The 25,544-nt window shown below is 49.0% G+C and overlaps 6 protein-coding genes; 2 read left to right on the forward strand and 4 right to left on the reverse strand.

Annotated features, from left to right (window-relative positions):
* The first annotated feature begins 552 nt into the window (after positions 1–552).
* Positions 553–3,155, forward strand: GSTUM_00004679001 (uncharacterized protein). XM_002836311.2 has 5 exons: positions 553–1,031; positions 1,542–1,952; positions 2,023–2,383; positions 2,439–2,729; positions 2,790–3,155. The coding sequence occupies exons 1-5, from the start codon at positions 779–781 to the stop codon at positions 2,803–2,805; spliced, it is 1,332 nt and encodes a 443-aa protein (XP_002836357.1). The 5' UTR covers positions 553–778; the 3' UTR covers positions 2,806–3,155.
* Positions 3,156–8,572: 5,417 nt separating this feature from the next.
* Positions 8,573–9,314, forward strand: GSTUM_00004681001 (uncharacterized protein). XM_002836312.2 has 1 exon: positions 8,573–9,314. The coding sequence occupies exon 1, from the start codon at positions 8,765–8,767 to the stop codon at positions 9,260–9,262; it is 498 nt and encodes a 165-aa protein (XP_002836358.1). The 5' UTR covers positions 8,573–8,764; the 3' UTR covers positions 9,263–9,314.
* A 775-nt stretch (positions 9,315–10,089) lies between these two features.
* On the reverse strand, positions 10,090–13,496 carry GSTUM_00004682001 (uncharacterized protein; the record flags this gene model as incomplete). XM_002836313.2 has 7 exons in its annotated part: positions 10,090–12,009; positions 12,094–12,145; positions 12,221–12,630; positions 12,686–13,115; positions 13,173–13,213; positions 13,272–13,392; positions 13,460–13,496. 7 exons carry the CDS (start codon positions 13,494–13,496, stop codon positions 10,884–10,886), a joined length of 2,217 nt encoding a protein of 738 aa, XP_002836359.1. The 3' UTR covers positions 10,090–10,883.
* Positions 13,497–23,086: 9,590 nt separating this feature from the next.
* Positions 23,087–24,152, reverse strand: GSTUM_00004683001 (uncharacterized protein). XM_002836314.2 has 2 exons: positions 23,701–24,152; positions 23,087–23,645 (listed from the first exon to the last, which is right to left on the reverse strand). Exons 1-2 carry the CDS (start codon positions 24,019–24,021, stop codon positions 23,154–23,156), a joined length of 813 nt encoding a protein of 270 aa, XP_002836360.1. The 5' UTR covers positions 24,022–24,152; the 3' UTR covers positions 23,087–23,153.
* Positions 24,153–24,164: 12 nt separating this feature from the next.
* On the reverse strand, positions 24,165–24,341 carry GSTUM_00004684001 (uncharacterized protein; the record flags this gene model as incomplete). Its single annotated transcript, XM_002836315.1, has 1 exon — positions 24,165–24,341. One exon carries the CDS (start codon positions 24,339–24,341, stop codon positions 24,165–24,167), a length of 177 nt encoding a protein of 58 aa, XP_002836361.1.
* Positions 24,342–24,365: 24 nt separating this feature from the next.
* Positions 24,366–25,316, reverse strand: GSTUM_00004685001 (uncharacterized protein; the record flags this gene model as incomplete). XM_002836316.2 has 6 exons in its annotated part: positions 24,366–24,563; positions 24,637–24,703; positions 24,769–24,912; positions 24,975–25,105; positions 25,172–25,232; positions 25,288–25,316. The coding sequence occupies 6 exons, from the start codon at positions 25,314–25,316 to the stop codon at positions 24,525–24,527; spliced, it is 471 nt and encodes a 156-aa protein (XP_002836362.1). The 3' UTR covers positions 24,366–24,524.
* Positions 25,317–25,544: the final 228 nt, after the last annotated feature.

Genomic DNA, 25,544 nt, shown 5'->3' on the forward strand with positions numbered 1-25,544 from the left:
TACCTCTAGAAAGCGCTGGAGTTTAGAACGGATAAAAAACGAAGCGTCAAGAGCTTCAAAAATTTCTGAACCAATTCGCACACCGCACCTATGAGTTAGACTGTCGAGTGAGGATTTGTGAACTTTAACGGCTCTGGAAGTTTCAACTGTCACCACTCTGTATTATGATAGCAGAATCACAGTAATCATGTATCATACCGGCAGCACTGGAGCCTAGATATTTGATTGCTGCCGCCTTACTGTAGTTATGATGGGTCGGTATCATAGTTTTACGGATGTGTGTGACACCGTAGTATTTTCTTCCTGGTGGGAGCTAACTTGTTAGGGCGTGAGATCCGTTGCAACCTAACTCGGATGGTACGAGTGCATGGGCACAAATTGTAAGTTATGGTGCACATCAACCAAAAAACGCAGCAAAATCCAATGCCTGTTCCACCATAACTTATCATAGTTTGGGCCCAAATACCAAAGAGGCTTATTTATGTTAGTCAGCGACTGCCGTGTCCTTTTCTCGCATCCTTTTTCTCCTCTTCTCCCTTCCTTCTTCCATGACAACAACTCCCTTTACTCTTCCATCATTTCCAGCTATTTCTCATCAGTCTCGACTTCTGCCCTCCTTCTTAGTGGAAGGATATCTCTTAGTCGATCGTCTTTCTTCTTCCGCCTTTTCTTCTTTTATTCCTCTTCGCACTTTTACGAACCCTTTACGATTCCCTTCACCCACCTCTATCCTATCTTTTTTCCCTTCTAAAAACACCAACCTCTCTTGACGAGCATCATGTCTGGTGAAGAAGATCTCATTGACTACTCCGACGACGAGGGTCTTGATGCCACCAAAGAAACCCCTTCCGTTGCCGCTAACGGGGAAGCTGCGGCCAAAAAGGCTGACGTGACTGCTGCCGCCGGTGGTCCTGCTGCCGACAAAAAGGGCTCTTACGTCGGCATTCATTCTACTGGTTTTCGCGATTTCCTTTTGAAGCCTGAGCTGCTCAGAGCTATCGTCGACTGCGGTTTCGAACATCCTTCCGAGGGTCAGTTTTTCCTCCTCCCTACATCATGAAAGCAATATTACCCTCTTTTATCACTCCTGTCTTCTTTCTGCATACTACGCGTCGCGTCTTCGTGGTGGTCTTCTCGTCGTCTCTCGTCTGGGTAGTGGTTACATTCTCGCTTAGCTCTGTGGAGCATGGGAAAGGGTGGAGAAAATTGAGGCCAAATCACCTTTGTTTGTGATTGGTGTATGCAATCACATTCAAGCGGTAAAGAAAGTCGCCTTGCTTAACGATACCCGAGGACATCGTCGCGACTTTTTTTGTTTCGAACTGTGGTGTATCGAGACGATTGAGGGATTCATGTCATAGCCACGAATGGTCATGAAGGGAAGCCACGTCCGAATTTTCAGAGTGGGAGGAGACAGAGATCGACGAGATAGACATACTTCTGCACACTCATACGCATACGCCTTTGCATTTGATTCCCAGTCATCACTTTTTACAAAATTCGGTCGGGGGTTAACATGAATATTCGGGTTCGTTCTACAGTTCAGCAAGTTTGTATCCCACAGTCCATCCTCGGAACCGATGTTCTATGCCAGGCCAAATCTGGTCTTGGAAAGACGGCTGTCTTCGTTTTGACTACCCTTCAACAAGTCGATCCAGTCCCTGGAGAGGCATCAGTCTTAGTCATGTGTCACACTCGCGAACTCGCCTATCAGATCAAGAACGAATATGCTCGATTCAGCAAATATATGCCTGAGGTGCGGACCGCTGTCTTCTACGGTGGCACGCCAATGCAGAACGACGTTCAGGTTCTCAAGAATAAGGACCAGCACCCACATATCATTGTTGCCACCCCCGGACGGTTAAACGCTCTTGTCAGGGATAAGCACTTAAGATTGGGTAGTGTCAAAGTATTTGTCTTAGATGAATGTGACAAGATGCTCGAGCAAATCGGTTAGTTTAGAACAGATTTCTTGCTCACTTGCCGACATCCGTGGATTGCTGATGTCTTTCTTTGGCTCAGATATGCGTCGCGATGTTCAGGAAATTTTCCGGGCTACTCCTCAGCAGAAGCAGGTTATGATGTTTTCAGCCACACTTTCCCAGGAGATCCGTCCCATCTGCAAGAAGTTTATGCAGTCTCCTCTTGAGATCTATGTCGATGATGAAACCAAGCTCACTCTCCACGGTCTCCAGCAATATTACGTCAAACTTGAGGAAAAGGAGAAGAACAGAAAGCTCAACGAGCTCTTAGACCAACTTGAGTTTAACCAAGTTATCATTTTCGTCAAGAGCACTATTAGGGCCACTGAGCTCAGTAGACTTCTAAACGAGTGCAATTTCCCAAGTATTGCGGTTCATAGCGGCATTGCCCAGGAAGAGCGGTAAGACTGTCCCGCCATTTCGACAAATCCCACAGCGTAAGCTAATTCAGTACAGCATCGCTCGATACAAGCAATTCAAGGAATTCAACAAGCGCATCTGCGTTGCTACCGATGTCTTTGGCCGTGGCATTGATATCGAACGTATCAACTTGGCGATTAACTACGATCTCCCGGCTGATCCAGATTCCTACTTGCATCGCGTAGGACGTGCCGGTAGATTTGGAACTAAGGGATTGAGTATCTCATTTGTAAGCTCTAAGGAAGATGCTGAGGTCCTTGACAAAATCATGGAGCGTTTCGAAGTTAGCTTGGATGAGTTCCCTGAAAGCGGAATCGATTCTAGCTCGTGAGTTTCCCTATTTGATAATCAGGACACGTCAACAGTATTTATACTAATCAACTCTAGTTACATGAATACCTAAATTTGCTGAAGGTTTCCTGTGTTTGAGTGCATCCTGTTGGGATTTGGGGGGGTTTTTTTTTTTTTTTTCAAAAAAAAATTAGGTTCTCATTAATAAACATACGATTGGGGTTTGGAAAGGTGCTTTGCACGTGGGAAGATCGGTGAAACGTTACCTAAGCATCACTATCCTTTTTTTGTTCATCTAGGACACATTCTCTTAATCGGCCTCGAGGCAAATTGAGCGTTGGTATTCCTGTTTTTGCTACTAGTTTATCTCGCTCCGTATACTTCATGTACTTGATGTCTCTCTTCATCTCATTTACTTTTTTTTTTTTTTAAGCTGAGGACTACAATTGATTCAATAAAAAGCTTGTTAGTGCTCACGTCTGCGATGTCAGGTGTCCACGAGATCGTTTCGCACACATAAATATTAAGATCACTGTTATGGTCTCATTCGAAATATGGTTATCCTACTGCATGCTCTCTTGGTCCACCTTTTGCGACTTATGTTTCCCTGCAGTGCTGGGCATATTGTAGTTTTTCCTGTACCTTGTGAGCGTCGGTTAGCAATATGCTAGCATACGACAACATATAGTTTCTAGATGAACCATTTTCGCGGACTATATCCCCCCACGACCTCTTTAGAGCTAATCCTCTTAACTCCTTTTTTTCTCGGATTTGGATTGTTATAGGTTGTTCAGAGGTGTGGTCCCGATGGGAGGAAACCCAAGGTTTGCCTTCAGTGCCGTGCATTGGGCCACTCCACCTAGTCGTAAAGCTCCAAGTTTCCAAACTTCGGCCATCAAAACACAGCAAGAGTGGATATTTTCGCTCACACGAATTTGGCAGACGGCCATTCAGTGTACGGAGGCGATGCTCACCAAGTGGGTGGAGTTTTCAGCGGAAGTCTAAAGATGTATGATAGCCGGTTGAAATCTGGAAAACGATGTTCTCGGGGTGTACGGAAGCCATCTATTGACTTTGTGAGATTGGTGGAGCTTATATTAGACAGTGGGGGGTTGTGAAATTTGGAGTCTGGGCGCTCTCACCGCCCAGGATTTATGGTTACTTGCCGTTGGGTAGCCGTCCGAAGGATATACTCGATTCACACTCAGCAGAGATCTCTCCCATTGGCGGATCTGAACAATAGCGAGTGATTTATCGTGAGTAATCTGCTCCTCCCCCAACGTCTCGAGCCGTTTAAGCCTACTATTCCAATAGTTAAGGTCTGCAGTCTAGTGTTTGCAAGTGGCTAGTCTGCCATCTGGGGGTTTTATTTATCCAGCCGGGCCAGACCTGACTGAGAATATCTGTGGGCTTGCAAGCAATCGGGGGGTGGTGATTGCCCCTGATTTTGAAGGGGTTTTTTTTACTGTGTCTGTATATTGTGTTGGTTTTAAACGCTCTTATAAACGCGTCGCTTCAAGTATTGCCAAGAGTGGTAGACATCATGTCCTTGATATGCTAGTTGGGGTGATGTGAAGGAGAGCAGCACAAACTGGCTTACCCGGTAACAGCATGAGATACTCCCGTAAACCCACAGCGCCGGGAAAACTGACCCACCCGTGCAGTTTGCATAACGGCCCTGAAGTCCCTCCCTGGCCCTCTCGCTCGTCGAGATTCTCCATTGATTCTAGGGGTGTTGAGTGCTTGGGGGGCCATGTCGTGGAGAGGAGTCCATAAGGTTAAAATGTTGGGGGGTTCGGGGTCTGGAATGATACTCAAGTTTTGGGAGGAAATGGCTCCAAAATCAAACAGTACAATTGTGAACGTGAGGGGAATTCACACATTTGAGCAATGCACGCGAGACGTAGGGAATTGCGCAGCACCCGCACCATTCTCAATGCTTTAAACGTATCGCATTTTTTATTTTTTATTTTATTTCTACTAGTGCCCCATGCTTGAACCGCTGGGAGATATTACATCTTGTGGGTAAATATTTGCGAATATCCTAATATATCTGCTACTCATTGACAAAATATTTACTGACACGCCGAATGACTACCCTCCAGGCGCCCAAGAAGCCTGCAGGCTCTGGACAACGCGGGCCTACAGATCCCAGGCCAGTCTCATCTTGACTTGGCTTTTCCGCACTGTATACCTGCAGGGTGTCTGCGGGCGGGACTGGCCGCCTGCGAACACCTGCTCGTGGGGGGCCAACGGCGATGAACACACGGTATCCATGTGCTCAGAGGAGCTATAGGAGAATATACCTTGGAATACCGTCTCCTCTAGTCCTGTTTCCGGATAATCACTTCTAGCAGTTTCGCCCTCCAAACTATCAACCCGCGCCTGCTGGGTTTTGTGACGGGGGGGGATCCCAGGCCAGCTACAATGCTTTCAGCGAGAGTGAGAGACTAATAAAACAGGGTGGTGGTATTGCACAGCTTATCGTTTTGGTCGAAAGAGGACTGCAATACACACTTCTCCTTTCCTCACACCAGTCTTGTTCATCCATCGCCTGCCGGTAAACGATGCCTTGAACTTTCTCAGCCTTCTCTTTGCCAGTAGACTCTGGAAATCATAGTTGTGTGGGGCTTGCAGCGCCTGACAACACTCGGCCACCCGTCCCGCAGGCGTTGACCAGCACCAGTCAACTTCTATAGCTAAAGCAGAACGCGTGAAAAACAATTGTCTCCTCGAACCATTCTCAACTGAACCTGATAAGTAGGATGGAATGGAAGGAAGGGGGATGGAAAAAGGGAGGAGTGGGGACACAACCAGCAGGTATCGAAAAAAGTTTCCCACAGGACGAGGTCCAGGACCATCGAGGCAGGGCCTAGTGAATTATTTTAGATTATCTTCCCCTCCCATGGTGTCTCGGGAGATCTCTGCTATCGACTTTTGTAATGAACCTATCACCGCCCCCTCTGATAAGCTGTAGATGTCGGACGAATGGGTATTACAGCCTTGGTTTCGGAAACCCCACTCCTTCCACATTACTCTGAGGCCTTAAGCCCCCCGTTACGCCGGCCAGATTTCCCCCGTGCCTCCAGGGGAAGACTACATAAAGCGAATGGTCTTCCCCCCTTCCTTCCTTTCTGCTTTTATTGTTCTCTATGCTTTTTCTCGTCTTTATATAATTGGTTTTCTCCCCTCTGCCCACCCCTTCCTTCCTCTTCACCCTCTTTTGCGGCATTATATCCTAAGAGGTCTGTCTTATACCATTCAATGATTTTAAAGCCTCTGCAACGCAGAAGAAGAAGAAATTGGTAACTTAGTTATATGATTGACCATTTCGCCAGCTCCAGACCTTACAGGAATTAGCGTAACTTGGGCTCATGGACAATTAATTCGCGCCCAGATGCTTTTGAGAAGCATGGGATACCGCTTCTTGGAGCGGTGGCTCTAGCAAGTTGACAAATTACCATCTCCTCCCAGCCCCCCTTTCTCCTACCTTCTCATGTTCAAAGCGCAATTGACATCTACCAGCCTATTGCTATTACTACCAGCGATACGAAATCCAGCCATTGCGACTCCTACCTCTTCGTCACTATATGTCTACTATTATATACCTACTATTAGTTGGTAGGGATAAACGCCGGCCTAGAGAGACTCGTCTTCACCTCTATCGCCTATTTTGTAGCATTGGAAAGTCGGAATACCGGTGTGCTACCGTATCCTACAAGACCTCGAAAATAACGCCTGATGAAGACACGCAAGATATCTAATCGTCACTGGCCGGTATATGGGCTGGCAGGGACCCACTCATAACTATTAACGATGCTGCGAGCGTAGCAAGTGTCGACATAGGTCATAGAACCTGAACGCCAACCGCTAATTGGGAGAGGGGGGAGGTGGAAAGACCCAAAAGGTCATGTGAAGAGGGGTCCAATGGGGGAAGATCCAGAAGGACAAATATGATACGATACGAGGAATAAGGACACACAAGGACACACAAACTGAAAACCGCCCCCCCCGGGGGGGGGTATACATATATATCGTACTCATGCATACCGATCTGTTCCGCGAGAGTTCGGGAACCCAGCGGACGAAAGTTACCACCTTGGACGAACAGGCAGAGAACGAATCACCCAACGGGTGGGCAGTAGGGGCTGTGGAGGCTACTAGAGGGATCCAAGACTTGGTCGACTTTCAGACTCAATAATAAAAAGGCCCTGCCTGAAATCCGAAATTTGGATTGTCTAGAATACAACGCAGCTTCCCGGCGGAATCACGGGATATTCCGGGCATATCTTGAGGGTTTGATGTTTTATCACCCCGCTTCCATTCTCCTCTGCACATCTCACTCAGGACTCCCATATCGACACTCGCAGCAGTGCGAATTCGAGTGATAATTATCGAAGGAAAAACTCATGATACGCGCGACGAACGACGGTTGATCTATGGCCCTAGGGGCTACAGGGGTCTCTACTCGAGTACAGAACATTCTCTCCCCCGTTGTGCCCTTATCATCAATGAGGGCGCTACATTGCAGCTTAGCTTAATAAATAGCGCCCAGAAATACCCGCCTACGCTATGCGAAACACTCAGTCAAATTTAACCTCATCATTTCACTCGCTGTGTGTACAAGTACCAGTCACCTTTGACGACGTCGCTGTCATACAATCCGAGAGAGAGGTGGTGTTGGGTGCTTAACTCAGGCACCCAGCGACTATTCAGCGGACATGCAAAACATTGAGATATCTCAGTGACATTCGGTTCAAGTCAGGTGGCGTATCGTCCGGGTATTATCCACCACGCCTAAAGTTGGGCCTTCAAAAGAGAGAAAAAGGTTTGCAACATAAACTGCGTTCCGGGGTGGCCCCACCCTCACTGATTTATAGCAGCGAATAACAGTAGCCTTGGTAATTCAGGGGGGGCGATTGTGGAATATCCAAGCTGACAATATAGCCTCCGACACTCGACAAGAGTCCGACTATGATACCAAGGCTGAATGTGCTGACTCTCACTCGGAATCGACTCAATCGAGTATCCAGCCTGAGCCCTGGCTGTCGTACATCAGCCCCTTTCCATACAGTACTCGTATAGTATCACCTCACCAACCGATCGACCGACCAATCACCAACCACGAGAAAATAAATGTAAGAAAAGGCAACCCCGTCTTACGGTCGGCACCGGAATAATCCAACCTCAGCTAAGAAATCTAGCCTTCCCCTCGGAAAAAAAGCATGGGGAACCGCTCCCGAAACAAAAAAAGAAACCCCCCCCCCTCCGCCGAGACGGAGAGATTACATTCCAAGGCCCAGCGCGAGGTTCAATCAATCTTCCGGTCCTTAAAGCACCTTTACCACAAACCGAGTGACAATACATGACAAACACCACCCCCCCGCAGAGCCCCAGACCACCCAGTCTACCGTACCAACCACCGACAGCGAGGGGGGCAAGTGCTGTGAACTGACGGCGCAACAACGCCCATTTCTCATCGGAGATCTCCACTGATTCATAGGCCTACCATACCAGTAGACTTATTGTACCGTACTTGTACGAGTACTTTAGTCAACCGATGCGCCGTGTGCGAGCACGGTACCCGAACCCCCAGAGCCAGGGTAAGAGTGAATAGGAAGGGAAAGAAAAAATAACGTTAGACTCTGTAGATCTAGTGAATCGCGTGGGTCTGGTGGAGAGTGTACTCCTACAAATATTCTTCGACCGGGATGTCGCATTGCATGGTAGGATGGGGGGGTATACGCCGGGGATGTCGTTTCGGTCGGCTTGTGGTGAGTAGGGTAAATTTATTTTTGGGATGTGAGTATGGAGTTAACCTACTTATGTTGCACGGTATCGCCCATCTTTTCACTCATACGGACGCGGGTTTCGGTTCGGTCTCTCCTTCCACTCGAATACCCTATGATATCATAGAAACGGAAATCTAAATTAAGCGCAAGCGACAGCGATTACACGCAAACATCCACGGGCCAACCTCCTCGCTCCCAGTCCAGTAATTGCCAACCTCACACATCCTCATCAAACATCACACAAAACTCCACCAAGCGCGTCCCCACACACCTAACCCAATGGCCCACAAAAAACCAGCCAACTCCGCACAAGCCCCCCCGCGCCCCCACCTCTTCGCCCGCCTAAACTACCTCCACCAATCCGCGCATCTCCTGCTCACCTCCGGCTCCCCGAACCTCTCGAGAAACCTGGTCTCCACGGCGCGCACGGTTGCGAAGAAGACAGTTATCAGGTTCGACCCATCGGTGAAGCGCACTTGGTGCAAGCGCTGCGACGCGGTGCTCGTGCCCGGCGTGAGCTGCGAGCACAGGGTGGAGAATCTGAGTAGGGGCGGGAGGAAGGCGTGGGCGGATGTGCTGGTTGTTAGGTGCTGGGGGTGTGGGTGTTTGAAGAGGTTTCCCGTCGGGAGGGGGGGAAGAAGGGGCGAGAGCGGGGGGAATGGAGAAGGTGGGAAGGCGCGGGAGGGGGAATGCAATGTTGCGGGGGAGGGGAAGGGAAAGGGAAAGAAGGTGAGGGTGAAGGTGAAGGGAGGAGAAGTGGGAGATCCTACGGGTTGAGGGTGCATATCATGAATATCACTGCTTCTAATAAAAAAACATTCCGGTACCGTACTCGCCAAAATCAAGTACAGTATAATGACTACCCAATTCGGTATCGGTATCGCAGCTACCCAGCTCACCCCTGACGGCGTGCCAGCCCAACACTCCTCGCTAGTAAAGGATACAAAACTTAGGTGCTGGACCTCCGTAGACCAGTATCTCTAGTAGTGGTGAGAGGTTACGAGAAGCAAGTGAAATTCTTACAGTCAAGTTGTGAAAGCGGTTGGCTGCGCATGGGTAAAGGTCGGGTGAGAGTTTTGATTTTGTCGGGTATGATATATATGATAAGTGCACCATCCGGGGAACTGACCGCAAAAAGCAACGGTTGATTGTCACAGCCACGCGGATACAGTATACTAGTATATACAAACTCGATCCCCCCAGCTCCTTGCTCCCAAGGCTAGGGGGATGGGCAGCTAGGAGAATGCGAAAAAAAAGAGCGGGACCACCAGAAAGAATATATTTCCGAATGGCTCCTCCAAATAAGAGGTAAAAGTGAAAAATGGAAATGAAGGAAAAACCGCCCCCCATCTCGAAACCACGCATTCATATTAATGCCGATTTTCCCCGGCAAAAAGGTACAAAGAGAGTAGGTACTAAACGAGGCCATTTGGAGGTAGGCGGGTGATAGATAGACGGGCACAGGTAAAACCCAAGTATGCGCTTGAAACAGCAAAGGAGAATCGAAAGGAATAAGAGGTTGAGGGAAAGGTGAAAGAGGCTGATGATGTATGCCTGGACAACAAGGGGATAAAAAGTAGTCGTAAAAAAACTGACGATCGACAGAAGAATAATGAGGAAACAAAGAATAAAGTCCAGTGAGTGTGTGCGCCTTCGGCCCACCCCATTGCCCTTCACCGCAACTCTCAATGCCAAATACAAAGCAAACATAAATCGTAATAGGTTTCCATTTGCGCCAGGCATCCTTTTTTTTTTTTGTGCTCCCCACCTGTCTATCACCCTCTTCGTACGAAATTCAAACTAAACTGCAGAACCGAACCCCACGCGAGAAAAGAGGAGAAAAGGAAAAAGAGAAAAGAAAAGAAACCCAAATACACACTTGCCATCGTTACTTGATGAGGAGGAAAAAGGACAAAAGGAAATATCTGAGCCCAAGAGGTTGAGGGAAGGGTACATAGCGACTAGGAGCAACGCTTAGCTGAATAAAACTAAAAGATCCACAAGATATGACCCTGAATGAAACCGTGATATTACACCCGACCCAGAAGATATACCTCCGTAAAGTAGACAAGAAAACTGAAGAACCTATGTACGGAAATTGCAGTGCGGATTCGCTGTGATCCTGTCCACACTAATGCCTTTCAATTTCCCCATTGCCTAACCTCAATCCCAAGGAGGCGCAGATAGGAAACATATTCAAATTAGGAAGAAAAAAGGGGGAGGGGGAGGGGGGCAGAAGTATGACTGGGGAAATGATAAAAAAACTAAACCTAAAAGGTAAAAACACGCAATCCACAAAGACTCTTTTTTTCCGTACCCGAACTTTTGAACATCGACGTGCTGCACCCTTTTTTCTCCCCAACATGAAAACCAACCTTCACCACACACCCCGGGAAATCTATCGAACCATCGTTTCTATCCTCCGCCCAAGACTACTCGAACTGCTGGAGGCTGAGTGTTCAGCGCCACTGCTGCCGCTGTCATTACTCGCACTAGCGCTAGCACTGCCCGTCGTACTTCGATCGCGGTTACTTGGCGGACCTTTTAACGGATTGGTTTGGCTTACCCCGTTAGAAATCTGTTCGACCTGATGCAGCAGTCCTTGACCTTCGAGATATCTTAGAGCAGGCTGCCTCACCGGACCATTCGGAATGGGGCTATACTGTTGATAACCGTTAGGTCCGTAGCCATTCGGGGGATGGCCATTTGATGGCCCCCTATAACCCCGCTGATCTTGGGGGTATCCAGACCGAGGCCCATGGCCATTAGGTGCCCCAGGCGGCCCGCCAGGTGGCATGGGTGTTCGGCGGCCTAGCTGTTGCGGTGATGCCATTGGGGGATAAGGACCACCCCTCAAACCCGGAATATCACGTAAATCTTCGCGTTGACTCGTCATGGAATTCGCCCGTGAATTATCCGACAACATTTTCCGATCCACGTGACCATATCGATCTGACGAATAACCAATCAAGGGGTTGCTCGTGATCGGCTCGTTCAGGCTCGGAATATCATTCATAAGCCTCGAACTGACCCTACTTCTAGGGCCGGGCCGATGAGGAGCCATCGGATGCCTAGCGCGTCCTGGTTGCATCGTAACTTCCGCATCGTGTCCTTTGAGATTGCTCGCACTAGGTAGCCTTCTAGTCCGTCGCGAAGTGACGCTCATCATGTCAAAATTTTCTGGGTCAATGGGAGGCATTGGTGGCGGCGCTTCGACGTACATATCATCGTCGTCGCCATCATCGTCATACACGCTTCTTGAGCGGCTCTTTCCCCGACCCTGCTTGCCCATCTGCCGAATGCCAAGCTCCTGCTCCCGTAAAGCCAGCTCTCGCTGCCTCAACGCCAACTCCCGTTCCCGAAGAGCAATGTCGCCTCCATTGTATCCTCCCCCAATACTCCCAGCATATGCATTACCCATTTCATCACCCACCATATCTCCGTACAAGGCGATGTGCCCAAACTCCTCTAACGATACCTCTCCATCCATAGAGTTCCTTCGGGAGGGTGTTGCGGAGGGCGGCCTCGGCGAATATGACCCATTTCTTCGAGGGTAGCCATTAGGATGTAGGCCATTTAGTAGGCCATTAGTCGGTAGGCCGTTGAACTGAGGCGGGGGTCCACGCCTGGTTCCCATATGGTGGTCAGGCCCAGGCCCGCCTCTGGGTGGCGGCGGTCGGCGATTGTTCGGCATTGCCCCATTCGGCAGTTGACCAGGGGGAGGTCCCGGAGGACCGCGCATTTGCCTCGGAGCAGGTTGCGTGATTGATGCTGATGGTGACACGGGGGGTTTCGATTGGGCAACTGTCTGTATATGGTGAAGCATTGTATACAATGACTGACAACAACCAGCCCTCACCCCTACCAATTGTGCAAATTTGATCGGTGAGCCCAGATACGATTCAATTTCCATTGGCCTTCGAGCAACAAAATCTTGATAGAACATTGACTGCTGTGTTGCTTGTAATTGGGTGTCGATTGTCCGTTGTTTGAAATCCTGTGGAAAAGAGCAATCTTGCGCTTTCGCAATCTCCATGAGCTCATCGATGATATCCGAAATTAGCTTCTTAGCACCAGTTTTCTCCATCAATTGCCTGTGAACTGGTGTTTCCAGTAATACACTTAATGGCTGAAATGCTATTGGCCTATTCACTCGTTAGTAATGTCTCTTCAAGTGGGTACAGTATCCCGAGAGCTTACCCTATCATCCTTTCCCACTGCTCCTGTCTGATATTTGTAGAGACATGGCATTCTACTTGACCAGACGCCAGAGTTAACGCCAGAGCTTCCGCCATATCCATTTGGATGCTCATTGGAATGCTAGCATTCTGGCTCGTCGAACCCAACCAGATCTCCGAATTGCCCACGTGCTCAAACTCGCTCGGGCCAAGTTGGTTAATGTTTGCCCCAGCTACAAGCGATAGCACGATGTTTGTAGGATAGCGGGACTCTAGGTAGGCCTCTACTCCCAGACAAGATGTGGTATTGACAACTATGCAAGTGTTTTGTGGCGTAACAACAGACTCGATTATGCTTCCAAGATCATAGACGTCCGGCAACGCTTTAACGCACAATATAACATAGTCAAACCCTGCTGGCGAAGTAGCAGCCTCTTCGGGAGTCCGGACAACTGGTTCGAAGAATCAGCACCCGGTAATCAATCAAAGAGTTCAAAGTTTGTACCCACCAGAATGTAGTTTAAACCTCTCGTTGCCGTACTTGTTTGATCTAAGAAAATGTCAGCAAGTCATACAAAATACTTTCCCTATACAAGCAAAAAACAAACTTGAAGGAAATCCCATATTGGGATACAGAATCAAATCCCGACTTCCAGACTAGTGTAACATCGCAGGCGTGTGTGGCCTGTAACCTCCACGAAAGAAATGCAGATACGGGATTAGAACCCACTAATTAGTTTGTTAGAAAAGTCTTTATCCAGTCTATCCCCCCCCGAAAGCGGGACATGCGACCCACCTGAGAGTATTCGCAACCGAGGCGCGGCAGGTGCCATGAGTACTGTTGTTGATGAAAAAGGGAGAAAGTAGTCCGGGAGGAGATCGGCACCGTTATGAGAAGTCCTTATTAGAGACGTTAGGAATCCAGTTGAATAGAATGGTTTCCCTTTCTATGGTTCTAAAGGAATGCCGGGACTCGTCAGGGGAACCAGGTTGCTATGCTACGGCACGGAAGGCGTAGAATAAACAAAGAATCCGATGTAGGGGCGGTGAGTGACGAGAATAGAAGGAATGTAGGAAAGAGAAGCTCTCTGTAAGTAAGCAGACCGGGAAACGAAGGTGAGCGGGTGAGAAGGAGCGAGCGTGGAGACCTTGATGGGGCGGAGGTAGGGAGGGACAGGGCCCTGTTGATTCGGCCGTTTCACTGTCGATAAGCCGCCAGAATGAAAACGGGGCGGTAGCAAGCCGGAGAGTGGTTGTCAAGCTGCAATCCTGCAATTATGAGGGATGCTGCTGCCCAAGAGAATGACCCAGCTCCTAATTGTTGGATATCCGACGGAGATGGTAGTAGGAGAGGGAGGATGAGAGCGGAGGGGGGGGGTGGATATTAGGTACCGTAGTGTGTGAGCGCAGGTAGGAAGAGGTCAGAGACCAGGAGTTGAACGAGAAGGGGAAAGCTATACAAAAGATCTGAGGATGTCTACGACAACCCAAAGCGAGGAGGAGGACGACGAGGAGACGGTGGGGGGATCAAAAATAATAATAATAGCGAAATCAGCTAATAATACATGGCTGCCCAATCGCAGATCACTTCACTTTTCCTCCCTCTTTTTCTTTTTTCTCTTTCCCCTTTTTCTTTTTTTCTTTTTCCTTCTCCCCTTCCCTCACCTTGCCTTCTCTGGGCGCAGCAGCTTCCTTGCCGTCGAAAGGAAAGAGAGCGACAGGCGACACGAACAGAACCCAGATACCGGTTGTGAATGGATAGCATATCTTGGTAGCCCGCATCTGCCGTATTTCCATCCATACATACACTTCACGACGCGAGAGGGGAGAAATGCAGGCAGAACAACGAGGAATCAGTACTCTCTGGTCATTGATATTTAATTAAAAAGGCCAAACGAGTTCACTAGTTATCTATCCCGGCTGTGGGCAAGATCAAGCCTTACATACAAGTGCTCTCTAGGGCCCCTGAAGCGTCCACCTGCCTGCATTATTCTCTTAATAAAATAACCAACTTGCTAATACCGGCATCACGGCTTCCATATCAGTAGCGGCACAGTACCGGTACAGCAGTGCAATAGTTCCGTATTCGGTATTAATAAACAACCCAAGCCTGCTCGAGTGCCCAGAGCCCATTCGGTGGAAGGCGAACGGAGATTGAACGGTGCGTGAGGGAATGCGGACAGGCGTTTCTGCTATCCATGGTTTCTGGATGGGGCATCAAACGTGCCCTTCTCGCCCCATCGCTGAAGCACCAGTACAGTATCATACTTGTCCCTTGTTGTGTTGTTTAAAGTTTGTATTTATGATAATATATGCGCTTTATAACGGGACAAGAAAGAGCTGGTTCTGGGGGAGGAATATCGAAATACGATACATAGCACACTGCCCACTGAAATCATCCGAGTCAGTCTAGTTCTGGGGTCTACGAAGCCACCCGCACACCAGATATGATGATGTATTCGGGCGGAGGTAACTGGGGAAAGGAACGATCAGAGGGGGTGTTATTCTTGTAGGCACTTGCCCGTCGGGAGATGGGTTGCTCGTAACCCTCGAGCAACAGGGGCTCTCTCGTTCATGGATTGCTTGGTCGAGCATCATCCGAGCAATTTGGGGGCAGGAGAACCAACCAAAACCTGGACACTGGTATCTCCTGCAATTCCTGCACCTCTTCGATTTGCCCCTCAAGTCTACAAGTGTATCACAGCGCACACTATGGCTACAAAGGGGTTGTATGATGTTCGAGGAGTACTGGCATGCAGGTAATTTGCCGTATCTACTCGAGTACTACAGCACTGTATGTCTCCGCTTCAGAGAACGGCAAACCAGCGATGGCCCCGCCCAAGATTAGACACATTCAAACACATGTCCATACAACCGCATCCAGCAGAAACACCAAGGTTTGACACCAAGAAATATCTCTGTCTCTCCGACCCGCCTTTCCCATCAAAATACATTCACAATCTCCTTCAACTTTCGAGAAAATCCACAGAGGGCTCAACTTACGGTAGTAACCCAGTTCGCTGCGAGGCAGTAAACACTCGCACGTAAATTTAGAGGGTCCGGAGTGAACTGTGCGCTGGACAAATAACATATGGAAGCTCTCTCTGCTTGTATCGAGATTGACAAAGCGACGGAGGCAAGACGTCATCTCAATGTGAACAGTGAACACACCGACCAACGAACCCCTACAACACTTCTGCAAGCCACAAACCAAGGGCGAGAATCACATCTTTTCTCGCTTGCTTCTTCCAGGCTCCACTGCCGCAGCGGCTACCGGTAACAGATTTCGGGGGACAGTCTCACAGAACCATTGTCCACAGCCGCGAGAGAACACGGACAAAGTATTTAGATCGGGGGGTCGACGCGACCGTGGTGTCTTTTTCGTGGATCCGGCGCGGGATCCTCAGCCTTGCCCGGATAAAAGCCTCCATCAACGTCCTCCTATTTACTCCTTGTGTTACTGTACTGTACGAGTACCCCTATGATACATTGCCAAGCTCGTGTCATCATCGCTTGAACCAGGGTTGTCCAATAGAAAGCGTATTGTACAGTACGAGGACCAGCCGTTGGCGTGAGACCATCCCTCATCCCTGTAAGCCAGCGAGTCGCTGCCAATCTGGCAGTTAACGGGCGTAATAACCGACGAATTACGGCTTCAGCTGAGGTCCCAAACGTGCCGCATCGAAAATATGGCTGATGTATTGTTACCGTGTTACCCAGATCGGGGTCACTTTGGCATAAATTTACCGGCACCTCTTCCCATCCGTCTACCCAACTCAGGAACCTCTCATGAGTAGGCCACCAGCAGAGTTTGCTATCAACATGAGAGTTTGTCCGAGGGCACGGTATGGTACCGTGCCGGTACCGAGTGCGAGTAAGTTATAGCACTCATACATATCCCCGACCCAGGAAAACTTTCCCTTCCATTAACTATTTTTAGGAAATTTATAATCCTAGTCGAATTCACATTCACCACAGGCACCCGGGAGTGCTAGCATCCGTCTACGGTACGCACTCGAGCGCCGGTACCTTACCGCATCTATCTCCACCTTGGGGGAGATCGTGCTCCTCAGGGTAGGACGCAAGGCACCTGCGCGTCAGTACTCTGGACCACCCAAGACAAACCTACCGCCAAGTTGCATGCTGCACGAATGCCGGAATACACCGCCAGAAATTTGCACTCAGACTGCGAAGCACATTCCCTATCGGCACTTTCATCGATTCAACTCGTGTCGACCAATAAAATACGACAATATTGGGCAGGATTATTAAGCCTCAAGTTTATCGTTCTGGTGCTAGGGTTCTCTCGAGCTCCGGCAAACTCGCAGGAGATCATGAAAAAACTTATTTTTAAACGACCCTGGAGAGGTCATCCGGTCGAGCCATACCCGACCAAAACGTGGGCGCTGAAGCCAAAGGAATAGCCAAGGCCCATTCTCGAAAATTCTCTGGATGATGGATTCGGTGCCCAAGTGATCTAGTGCACCCGGAGTTCTGCTACTGTGCCATACCATACCCTGCCTCGAATTCTGGACAATTCGGCTATTCCTTGCTAACCTGGAATTGGTCAATCTAATTGGCTTAGGAGGCAGATAAACCATCCTGAGAATTTCCGGCCATTTTTTCCTGCAGGAACCAGAATCATCCGTCATGCTGTCGAATTTCTCACATCGTTTAATCCTCCAATCACCTTGACGCATTTTTCCTATCTCCTAATGAGGCCTCCAGTGCATTTTAACAATCGGGGCTTCCGGGTTGCTGTGGGGTCACGGCAATGGTGGTTTAACGTTCCAACGCATGGTGTTTATAGGGCCGTTCAGGGTGCCCAGCCCCGGCTCCTTCAATTCACGAATATCACATCCGTACAAGGGCCGAGCGGCGTTGGAATAACGCGCCGCAGGTTTCACGCATTCTAACTGTGGAGAGCCCGAAATGAGTCCGGAAAACAATCCCACCAATTAAGGGTACTGTGTGGTTTATTTTTGGATCAGGGATCTACTTGTACTAGTATCTCTGCGGGATAAGCGAGGGAGTCGTAGGAATCAGAATTAAATCACCAGTCTGCACTCGGTTATGTGGTTTAACTCAGACTCCATTCTTCCGGGATGCAGAACTAGTGCGGCGATTAAGCACCTTTTCCTCCTCGCCGAGGAGGTAAACCATCCCAGTAGATGACCAACCCACTGCCGTATGATAGTGCGCGAGTACGCGAGAGATCATAGTTTAATTGGTAATTGGGTTGCTCACCCAGATATCATAATATGATAAGACCCGTATAACCCTAACCTTCCAACACCCCAGGGGACGGATAGGCTATCATACTTGTGATAATATTGATAATAATTTTCATTATAGTGCCGAGAATAACAGGGTAGCGAGAATGACCACCTTGCTCTGACGAGTTAGCCTCCTTTCGTTCAAGCTAAGCGTGGTATCATACCATAATATTATTATTATCTCCTCCAAGGGAGGTATTGACTCTCACTATCCTATCATTCTCGGCACCCTGTCAACTACCCGTAGTCCACTCGAGCAGTCTACCGGTAACATCACAACGACGAGAGCACGGCGCGGCACAATACCGATGCTGGAACCCAGGTGTTGTCTCACTTCATCCTACAAGTAGGCCACGTCTCGCATCCTTCCTGTGGGTACCGGTAGTCTACCTCAACGAATACAACGAATATGATAGGCACTGGTTGAACACCACGTTGCATTCCGACTACACTATGGTTAAAGGCTAAGTGAATAATGGCCGACTTTATTACTCGCACTCTCTGCATGTCCTCGAGTACCGGTAGGTTGTCGGGACATGATAAATCGATAGGCCAACTAGGAACTGCTGCGGTACGGCACCAACTTGTGACATCACTTATCAGCCCGAACTTGATAGGTGGGGTGGCGCTCCGGCCGGCGGCTTATGCCCAGGGACATACCGAGTTTTACTGCGAGTTACCGTTAATTCTCTCCTCTGATACCATCCCTGACGGCATTGTGCCTGAAAATTCGCAGCTTCACGGTATCACATCATGCCTACCGTATCAAAGGCTCCTATCTCAAGTGCTATTAATCCACCGGTAAGGGGAGCGTAGATTTGGACTGCCTGTCCAACACTGGGACAATAATTATTAAAATTAGGATTGGAGGGCCACTATGATAACAGTATTAATTTTTCTAACTTGAAGTGGGTCTTGGCCCTGTGTTAGGCGATTCCGTCAAGGAGATAGATATCATACGGTATCATACCAACTTTGGACCACTATGATGTTGGTGCGGAAAGGGGTGGGGGTTTTTTATTTTTTATTTTTATTTTTCTTTCATGGGCATAAGCAGATCGGTAGATCTGTGTTCCGGGCATCACTCCGATAGAGACCACTCCAGGGTAAGACGAGGGCCATTAAAAGTTCCAATAAGTTAAGAAAATTGGTGATCAATCTCTGGTCCCCCCCAAATTTTACCTACTACTGTACTTGTACGAGTACTCGTACCTTACGGCAGCAGCTCCTGTTACGAGACTAGTGCGCGTCCAGTATCACAACGGCTACCGTGCTTTCACGGGTTACCACATCTACTCGTACATACTCGATTACTGAAGTCGAAGGCAATGTTTCATTTGAAAGAGAGAAGAAAAAAGGGCTATATCTCATTTCTCCCCACGCGTGCCCTCCTCCACTGTTGATGTATCACCGCGATAAGTTTGAATTCCGGAGGTGCCGGTAACTTACCCCTTGCATGTTTCTCAAATACTTGAACTGTATCATACTCGAACTGCCGGTACAGTAACAGCGTTGATAATTCATGAAGTGTAGGGAATAAGCGGCAAAACAAGCTAAAAATCTCCGAATACTCGAACTCGTACAGTATTGCTCGGGTACCGTAGTGACAAATCCTCTTCAAGAACTCTGACCTTTCCGGTTTACCGTTGGATCTTCGTATTAAAAATCTTTGGCTTTTTTTTTTTTTTTTTGTTTGTTTGGAGGGGGCATCATATTAGGGGGCAGACCGGTCTAAGGGATGATGCTCGCACGAGCACCAGTCTTTCGCGGCTCCCCTCTTCCTAACCTAACATAAAATATTTGGGGCGGCCGTGAACCCGGGAAACTCGGATATTCAGCTGTTTCGGAGACGCGATCGCTGCAGGCCGAGCGTTATGATAGATGAAGAGAGGATGATGGGGGGGGATGGAAAGTCGTGTTCTGTTCTCTCTTCCTTTCTTCCCAATGCATTTACTTGTATGATAGGGTAGGAATCATTTAAATTTAACCGGAGTACCGGTATTTCAGACCAGAAGAAAAAAAGACATTAACCCTTGGGTGAGATACCCTTTGATTTTGAAGATTTGGTGTGGGTGGACCCAAATTCAGCAGCCCGGTTATTATCTGTTAATCTCACTATGAGGGCAGTTAATCTATAGGAAACGAGGAATCGGTATCTCACCAGTAATTAACCAGACATGTGACGGGAATTCTCACATATTACTAAGCAAAGTGGATCATTATGGATGGTCCGGTTGAAGGTTGCTCCCACAATGATAGGCGTGGGTAGCACATCCCCCTGTTGGTGGCTGACCTACCGTGCGTCAATACGGCAGGGCCGTTCGATTGGCTCTGCGGAATCGCAACGACAGCATCGCTTGCTTTTTTCCATTTTCCATTTTCGTCCCCAATTCCGTTTGTCTGGTCCAAAAGGGCAAACCTGTCTACGGTAGTCTCGTCTCGCCCCACTTTGTCGTTGATTGACAACTCACCAAAGCCCAAGACTCCTCACCGTGTCCAATTCCCCTGCTCGCGAGCGTGGGGTGATGAACACCGGTAGGAGTGGGAACCAGATGTGCGAGTGGGGCGGCAGGATTTCGCGGCAACGGCAGGCAGGTCCGGCCGAGATGGACTCACTCCGACTCGCCATGATGGAAGGGTATCCCGCGCCGGGATGTGCGGTTGGGAGGTATTTCGCTTGCTGGCTTTTTGTTGATAAATGGGCTCTTCTTCCTCCTACCGGTATTCGTTTGTCGAACCGTCTTTTTCCTCCCCACCGCATGCATCCACACCCATTGTTGAGGGATGGTGGATGGCATGGTGGCTTTATTTGCCTTGCCTTGTCCCTGCAAATGTGAGTGTAGTCTCGTGGGCTCTGGGAGTCACTCCGGTGACGTGCCGCCTGGCTTTATTTCGTGCTTTGTGCGGGATGCGGGAAATCCATACTTGTACTATAGCTTTGTTCCAAGATATCGAGACCTGATCCTAGCGAGCATGTGATATCACTCGTTCTGCTCTTTCCCTCCTACAAACCCCAGAATGTCTTGACTTTTGCGCGAAGATGGAAATAAGTACTCACCGTACCATATCCTATTGCGCTTACGCGCTCCATGCACGGTACGGTTAGAGCTCTAATACCCTGATCCTTTGACCATAGAGCTAGAGCATGACACGATAACCTCCACCCACGCAAGAGTCCCGCGTCGCCGCTAAGGCGCAATTGGACATACCCGGATAGAGTGCTCCAGTTATCCCCGCTTTGATTTCGAGTTGACGCTATTGTAGGGTCTAGCATCGTGTATTCGAGCACTGGTAGGGTCGCTCGTACTTAGATGGGGGGTTTCCTTCCCATTAGTTTGCCGGTTGGTTCTGGGATGGTTAGAAGTGGGTGGTTTTCGTTGTTTTCGCTAATCGTGCACTGCAGTGGGTCGTCCGGGGCGCTTCTCGCCCCTAGTATTGCTAGTTTGGTGTGCGGGTTGGGTTGATTGTGGGTAAATAGGTTGTGGCATTCTCCTCTGCCCACGGGGCCAATGCGATGCTCGTCGTTCAAAGTACAAGTACGAGTACTCGCACAGTAGACTATCTTTTCTCGATCCGCTAGGAGGGTCTATGACACCAAGTATCACGATATCGGTTCGGTGCTCCCTGCCATTTTTCTCTTTTTTTTTCTTTCTTTAAGCCGCATCCTCGATATCAACCGATACACGGTCAAGCAACCCATTTCCTCCTCAAAGTAAACTATCGCCCTGATTTATGATAGGAACAAAAGACCAGCATACAGACAGACACTGTAGCCATCCTCAGAATTCACCTTACAAGTGCCTTATCCCATCGTAGATTATATCCATCGGGGGTCTCGTAGCGGGGCCACCTTTCCAAAATTTGCCGACCAATTACTTGTATGCCACAAACTTATACCATCGACGAGCCGGTTTGAGCAAACCGCGCATGCACGAGTGGATTGAATTTAAAGCAAGGCCGTGTATTGCGACGAGACGAAAACTCGCATGAAAAGCAAACCTGGACATGGGTGAATCTTGACCGTGGCTGTCCGGGCGGAACTGTAGTCTATCGGTCGGTCAACATGACGTTATCAATTCGAGTACGGTACTCGAGTAGAACTATCAGACATCTAGACTATACCATCTTGAGCTTTCTCACTGGTAGTCTAATGCTCTACTCGTACACATCACGGGTTCAACGGGTAGGGGAGGCTGGGTGGACTCCATCCGCGGAATAATAATAATAATAGTAATAATAATAATAATAACAGATTTAAATTTACATGGGTAAGCCAGTTGGCCGAGGAATAATAGCCCTTCTCCAGGAGATCACCTTAGCCCCTAGGAGTAGTGTCATTCAATTTCCAACAATTCTCGGCTCTTCGCTCGGCCAACTTGTTCGGTCGCGTCGCGTCGGGTTGGGGAATAATAGTATATGCATCGCGCCGAAGGGTAAATTAAATATACTATAGTAATGTCCTGGCCGCGATGGACACCGCCCTATATAATGGCAAAGTTCGCGAAACAGAAAGAAAATGGTATGGTATAGCATTGGTGAGCTGTGGTGAGGCGGTGAAACTCCAAATATTACGGGGTAAAAGTCTACGAAGAGTAAATTGTAATTCTCAACAGACTGAAGAAATTTTTTTTTTTTGAATATCAAACCTTCTCGAGGATGCCACTTTTTCCCAAATGTTCAATTGTGATATTTCCGCCTACCATTAATTGACGATACTTTTAAGTCATAAGACTTGTATAAATGCCGACGGACGGACCGGAGGAGTTTTCTTCTTTTTTCTCCTTCACAAATGCACCGTAATGGTTTCTCCGAATTCTAGAGTTTGGTTGTGTGTATGACATCTGTCGTACCCCATGCCGAAGATGTGACGCGCGGGGGGGGGGTGATCTGGTGGATGGGAATATTTGCAAGTCTGCGGTTTGGGATTGGGTTGGAAATTATATAGTGGTCCGGGTGGTGTCGTGCTCCGGGGCGGGATGATGTGGGATTTGCCCGATGGACCTGTGGGGGAGGGAGGGAGGGTTGGGCTTGATTGTCTTGGGAGTTACAATTAGTTCTTACAAAGGCGGCTCAATTCGGAGAGTGTATGATATCGAGCTCGCATCTCCACATCTCGAAATAAAACACGATTAGTTACCCTTCTCACGGCAAGGCTAAAGGATATACTCTAATGTACACCCCACACTCACGATATATATATATACAAAGCCCTTATTACGCCTCCTCATCAGGGGCCTCCTCCATCTCCGCTTGGAACTTTGAAAATTCCACATCCACGTCGGGTGCAGCGTTGATCCTCTTTCTCACAAACCCTTCCTCTTCCTCTTCTCCGTCCCCATCCCCATCCCCTCCTTCTTCCTCTTCACTTCGGGTAGCTTTCCCAGCAAACGTCTTTCTCTTCACTGCCGCAGGTACAAACACAACAGCCTCCTTCCTCAAGTCTCTAAGCACGGGCGCAGCAGAATACGTAGTCTGCGCAGGAGCAGGAGAAGCCGGTTTCTCCGGGAGTTGATGTGCGGTCCTGGGACCCCGGGGCCAGGCTCTCGTCGTCGTCGGCAGGGGCGGAGGAGTGCCAGCGGGCATAGGAATATCGCGAACAGAGGAGGACGTGGATTCTCCGGAATCACTTTCTTCCTCCTCCTCCGCCCCCTGTTCTTCCCCCTTCTCTTCCTGTCGGTGGTGGTGCTGGGGTCTGGGGGGTCGTTTCTAGCGGCTGGAATTAGAACTGCTTTCGTGACAGCAAATGAGTAGGTGGTGTTACCTCATCCTTCTTCTCCATCTCCCCAGCACTCCTCTTGACTCCGGCGCGTCGGTCGGGTACCGCTGGCACCTTCTCGCCTCCGCCGCCGAGCGTCTGCTTCGCCTTCTTCACGGCTGCCAGGTCCCTCTGTAGATCCGCCAGGAGCTTCCGGTCGCCAGTGCTCATATGCCCACCGCCCTCTGCTATTGCTTGAAGCTCATCGATCTGCTTCTGGATTCGGTCGGGATTCCGTCTCGCGAGCTTCTCCGTTCGGAGTTTTTGCTTCTCTGCTTTGCCCTTTTTCACTTGTTTGGCCTTTTCTTTTTTGTGCCAGGCTTGCATTTTCTTTTTTCCTTCTTTTAATTTTTTTTTTCTCGGTGCGATTTATCTCCTCGTATCGAATTATAGTAAGGAGGGACGACACGGTAGTCGTGGGAGGGCGGCGGCGGATGGGGAGGGGCTGTTGTCAACTCTCCAGGCGAGATTCAGACTGGTTGTTGAAGTGAGGTTGAAATTAGGTTGTGTCGGTTGGAGCCGCATTGATCGGCCGGGTAGTTCCGTTCCGCTTGTGGGGTCCGTGAGTGAGTTTTTGTGATGCCTTGCCGAATAGGGAAATTTAGAGGTTTGGCAATTGTGGGGTTCTTTTTTACACTTGACTGCATACGGGCAAACCTGGGGAATGATTATGGTGGTTGACTCCGCTTCTTCTTTTCTTTCTTCCTCTTCATTTCTATTGTGATGAGCTTATTTGACAGCTATGGGGCAGTTGACTTGCGCTATTTTTGGGCATATTGCGCTCCCCTCGAAGACCCCACCAGTCCTACTAAAATAGCGACATGGATCAACTACAACTCACTGGCCGTAATCATGGGCGCTTCCACTTCCTATAGTTAAATCCAGTGCTGATATTAGCGTAAGCTCTTTAAGCGATGTTTATGAGCTGTACTATATACTCACTTCGCGCCTCTCCCTCCCACAGAGCGTCTCAACGAGAGTCAAAGCGAACAGCAATGACGTTCCAGGTCTAATATTCACCAGTAAGCCTCTGACCCAACTCTCAGCGGAAGTCTTGAAAAGTGTAAGACAAACCCTCTAGAAGTAATAACCTTCCCATCGAGGACGACTTTATCCTGAGCATACTCCCAGCCTGCCTTAACCACAGCCTCCTGAACGCTCGGATGGCTCGTAACCCTTGCCTTCCATCCGCCCTCGGCACCAAATCTCACGAGTGCTCTGACCACTGTTAAACCGGTTTGCCCCAGGTGGTGCATTCCAAGCCAGGAGAGGATAGATACTTTGTAGCAGCACAGATAGCACCAATGTACACCCCTTCCTTCCGAGCCCTGTCGATAAGTCTGGCGACAGCATCACTCTCCTCGAACGTCTTTGCGCCGGGGGCGCCACCGGGCAGTACTATCAGGTCCGGCTATTTGTACACCCCTTAGGTCTACCGTAGTTTAGCATTTGGGGGGCGGGGGAAGGAGAAAAGTACAAGTTGAGCCTCAGGATCCAAACTCTGAACGTCCGGCACGATCTTGACTCCGCGAGAAAGTCTGGCGTATGATACGGGGGTCAGTGTCAGCTAACCCCTCCCCTCGCACGGTGGACACGAAACGATTGAAAAACAGAATTACCATACCTGGCAAACGAATCCGAAATATTCACCCCGATAGAGCAAACCAGGAATCCGGCGCGAACCAAAACTGCAGCGCAAATCGGGACAAACCGTCAGCTCAGCATCGCACCACACCACATCACCTGTTATCGGAACAGAACGAGAGCAGAAGGCAAAACGGGGAAAAAATAAATAAATAACCGGTCATACCATCATACACCGTGACAAATTCAATCTCTTCCGACCCATC

This window comes from Tuber melanosporum (assembly GCF_000151645.1).
Source record: "Tuber melanosporum whole genome shotgun sequence assembly, scaffold_14, strain Mel28".
Classification (NCBI taxonomy): Eukaryota; Fungi; Ascomycota; class Pezizomycetes; order Pezizales; family Tuberaceae; genus Tuber; species Tuber melanosporum.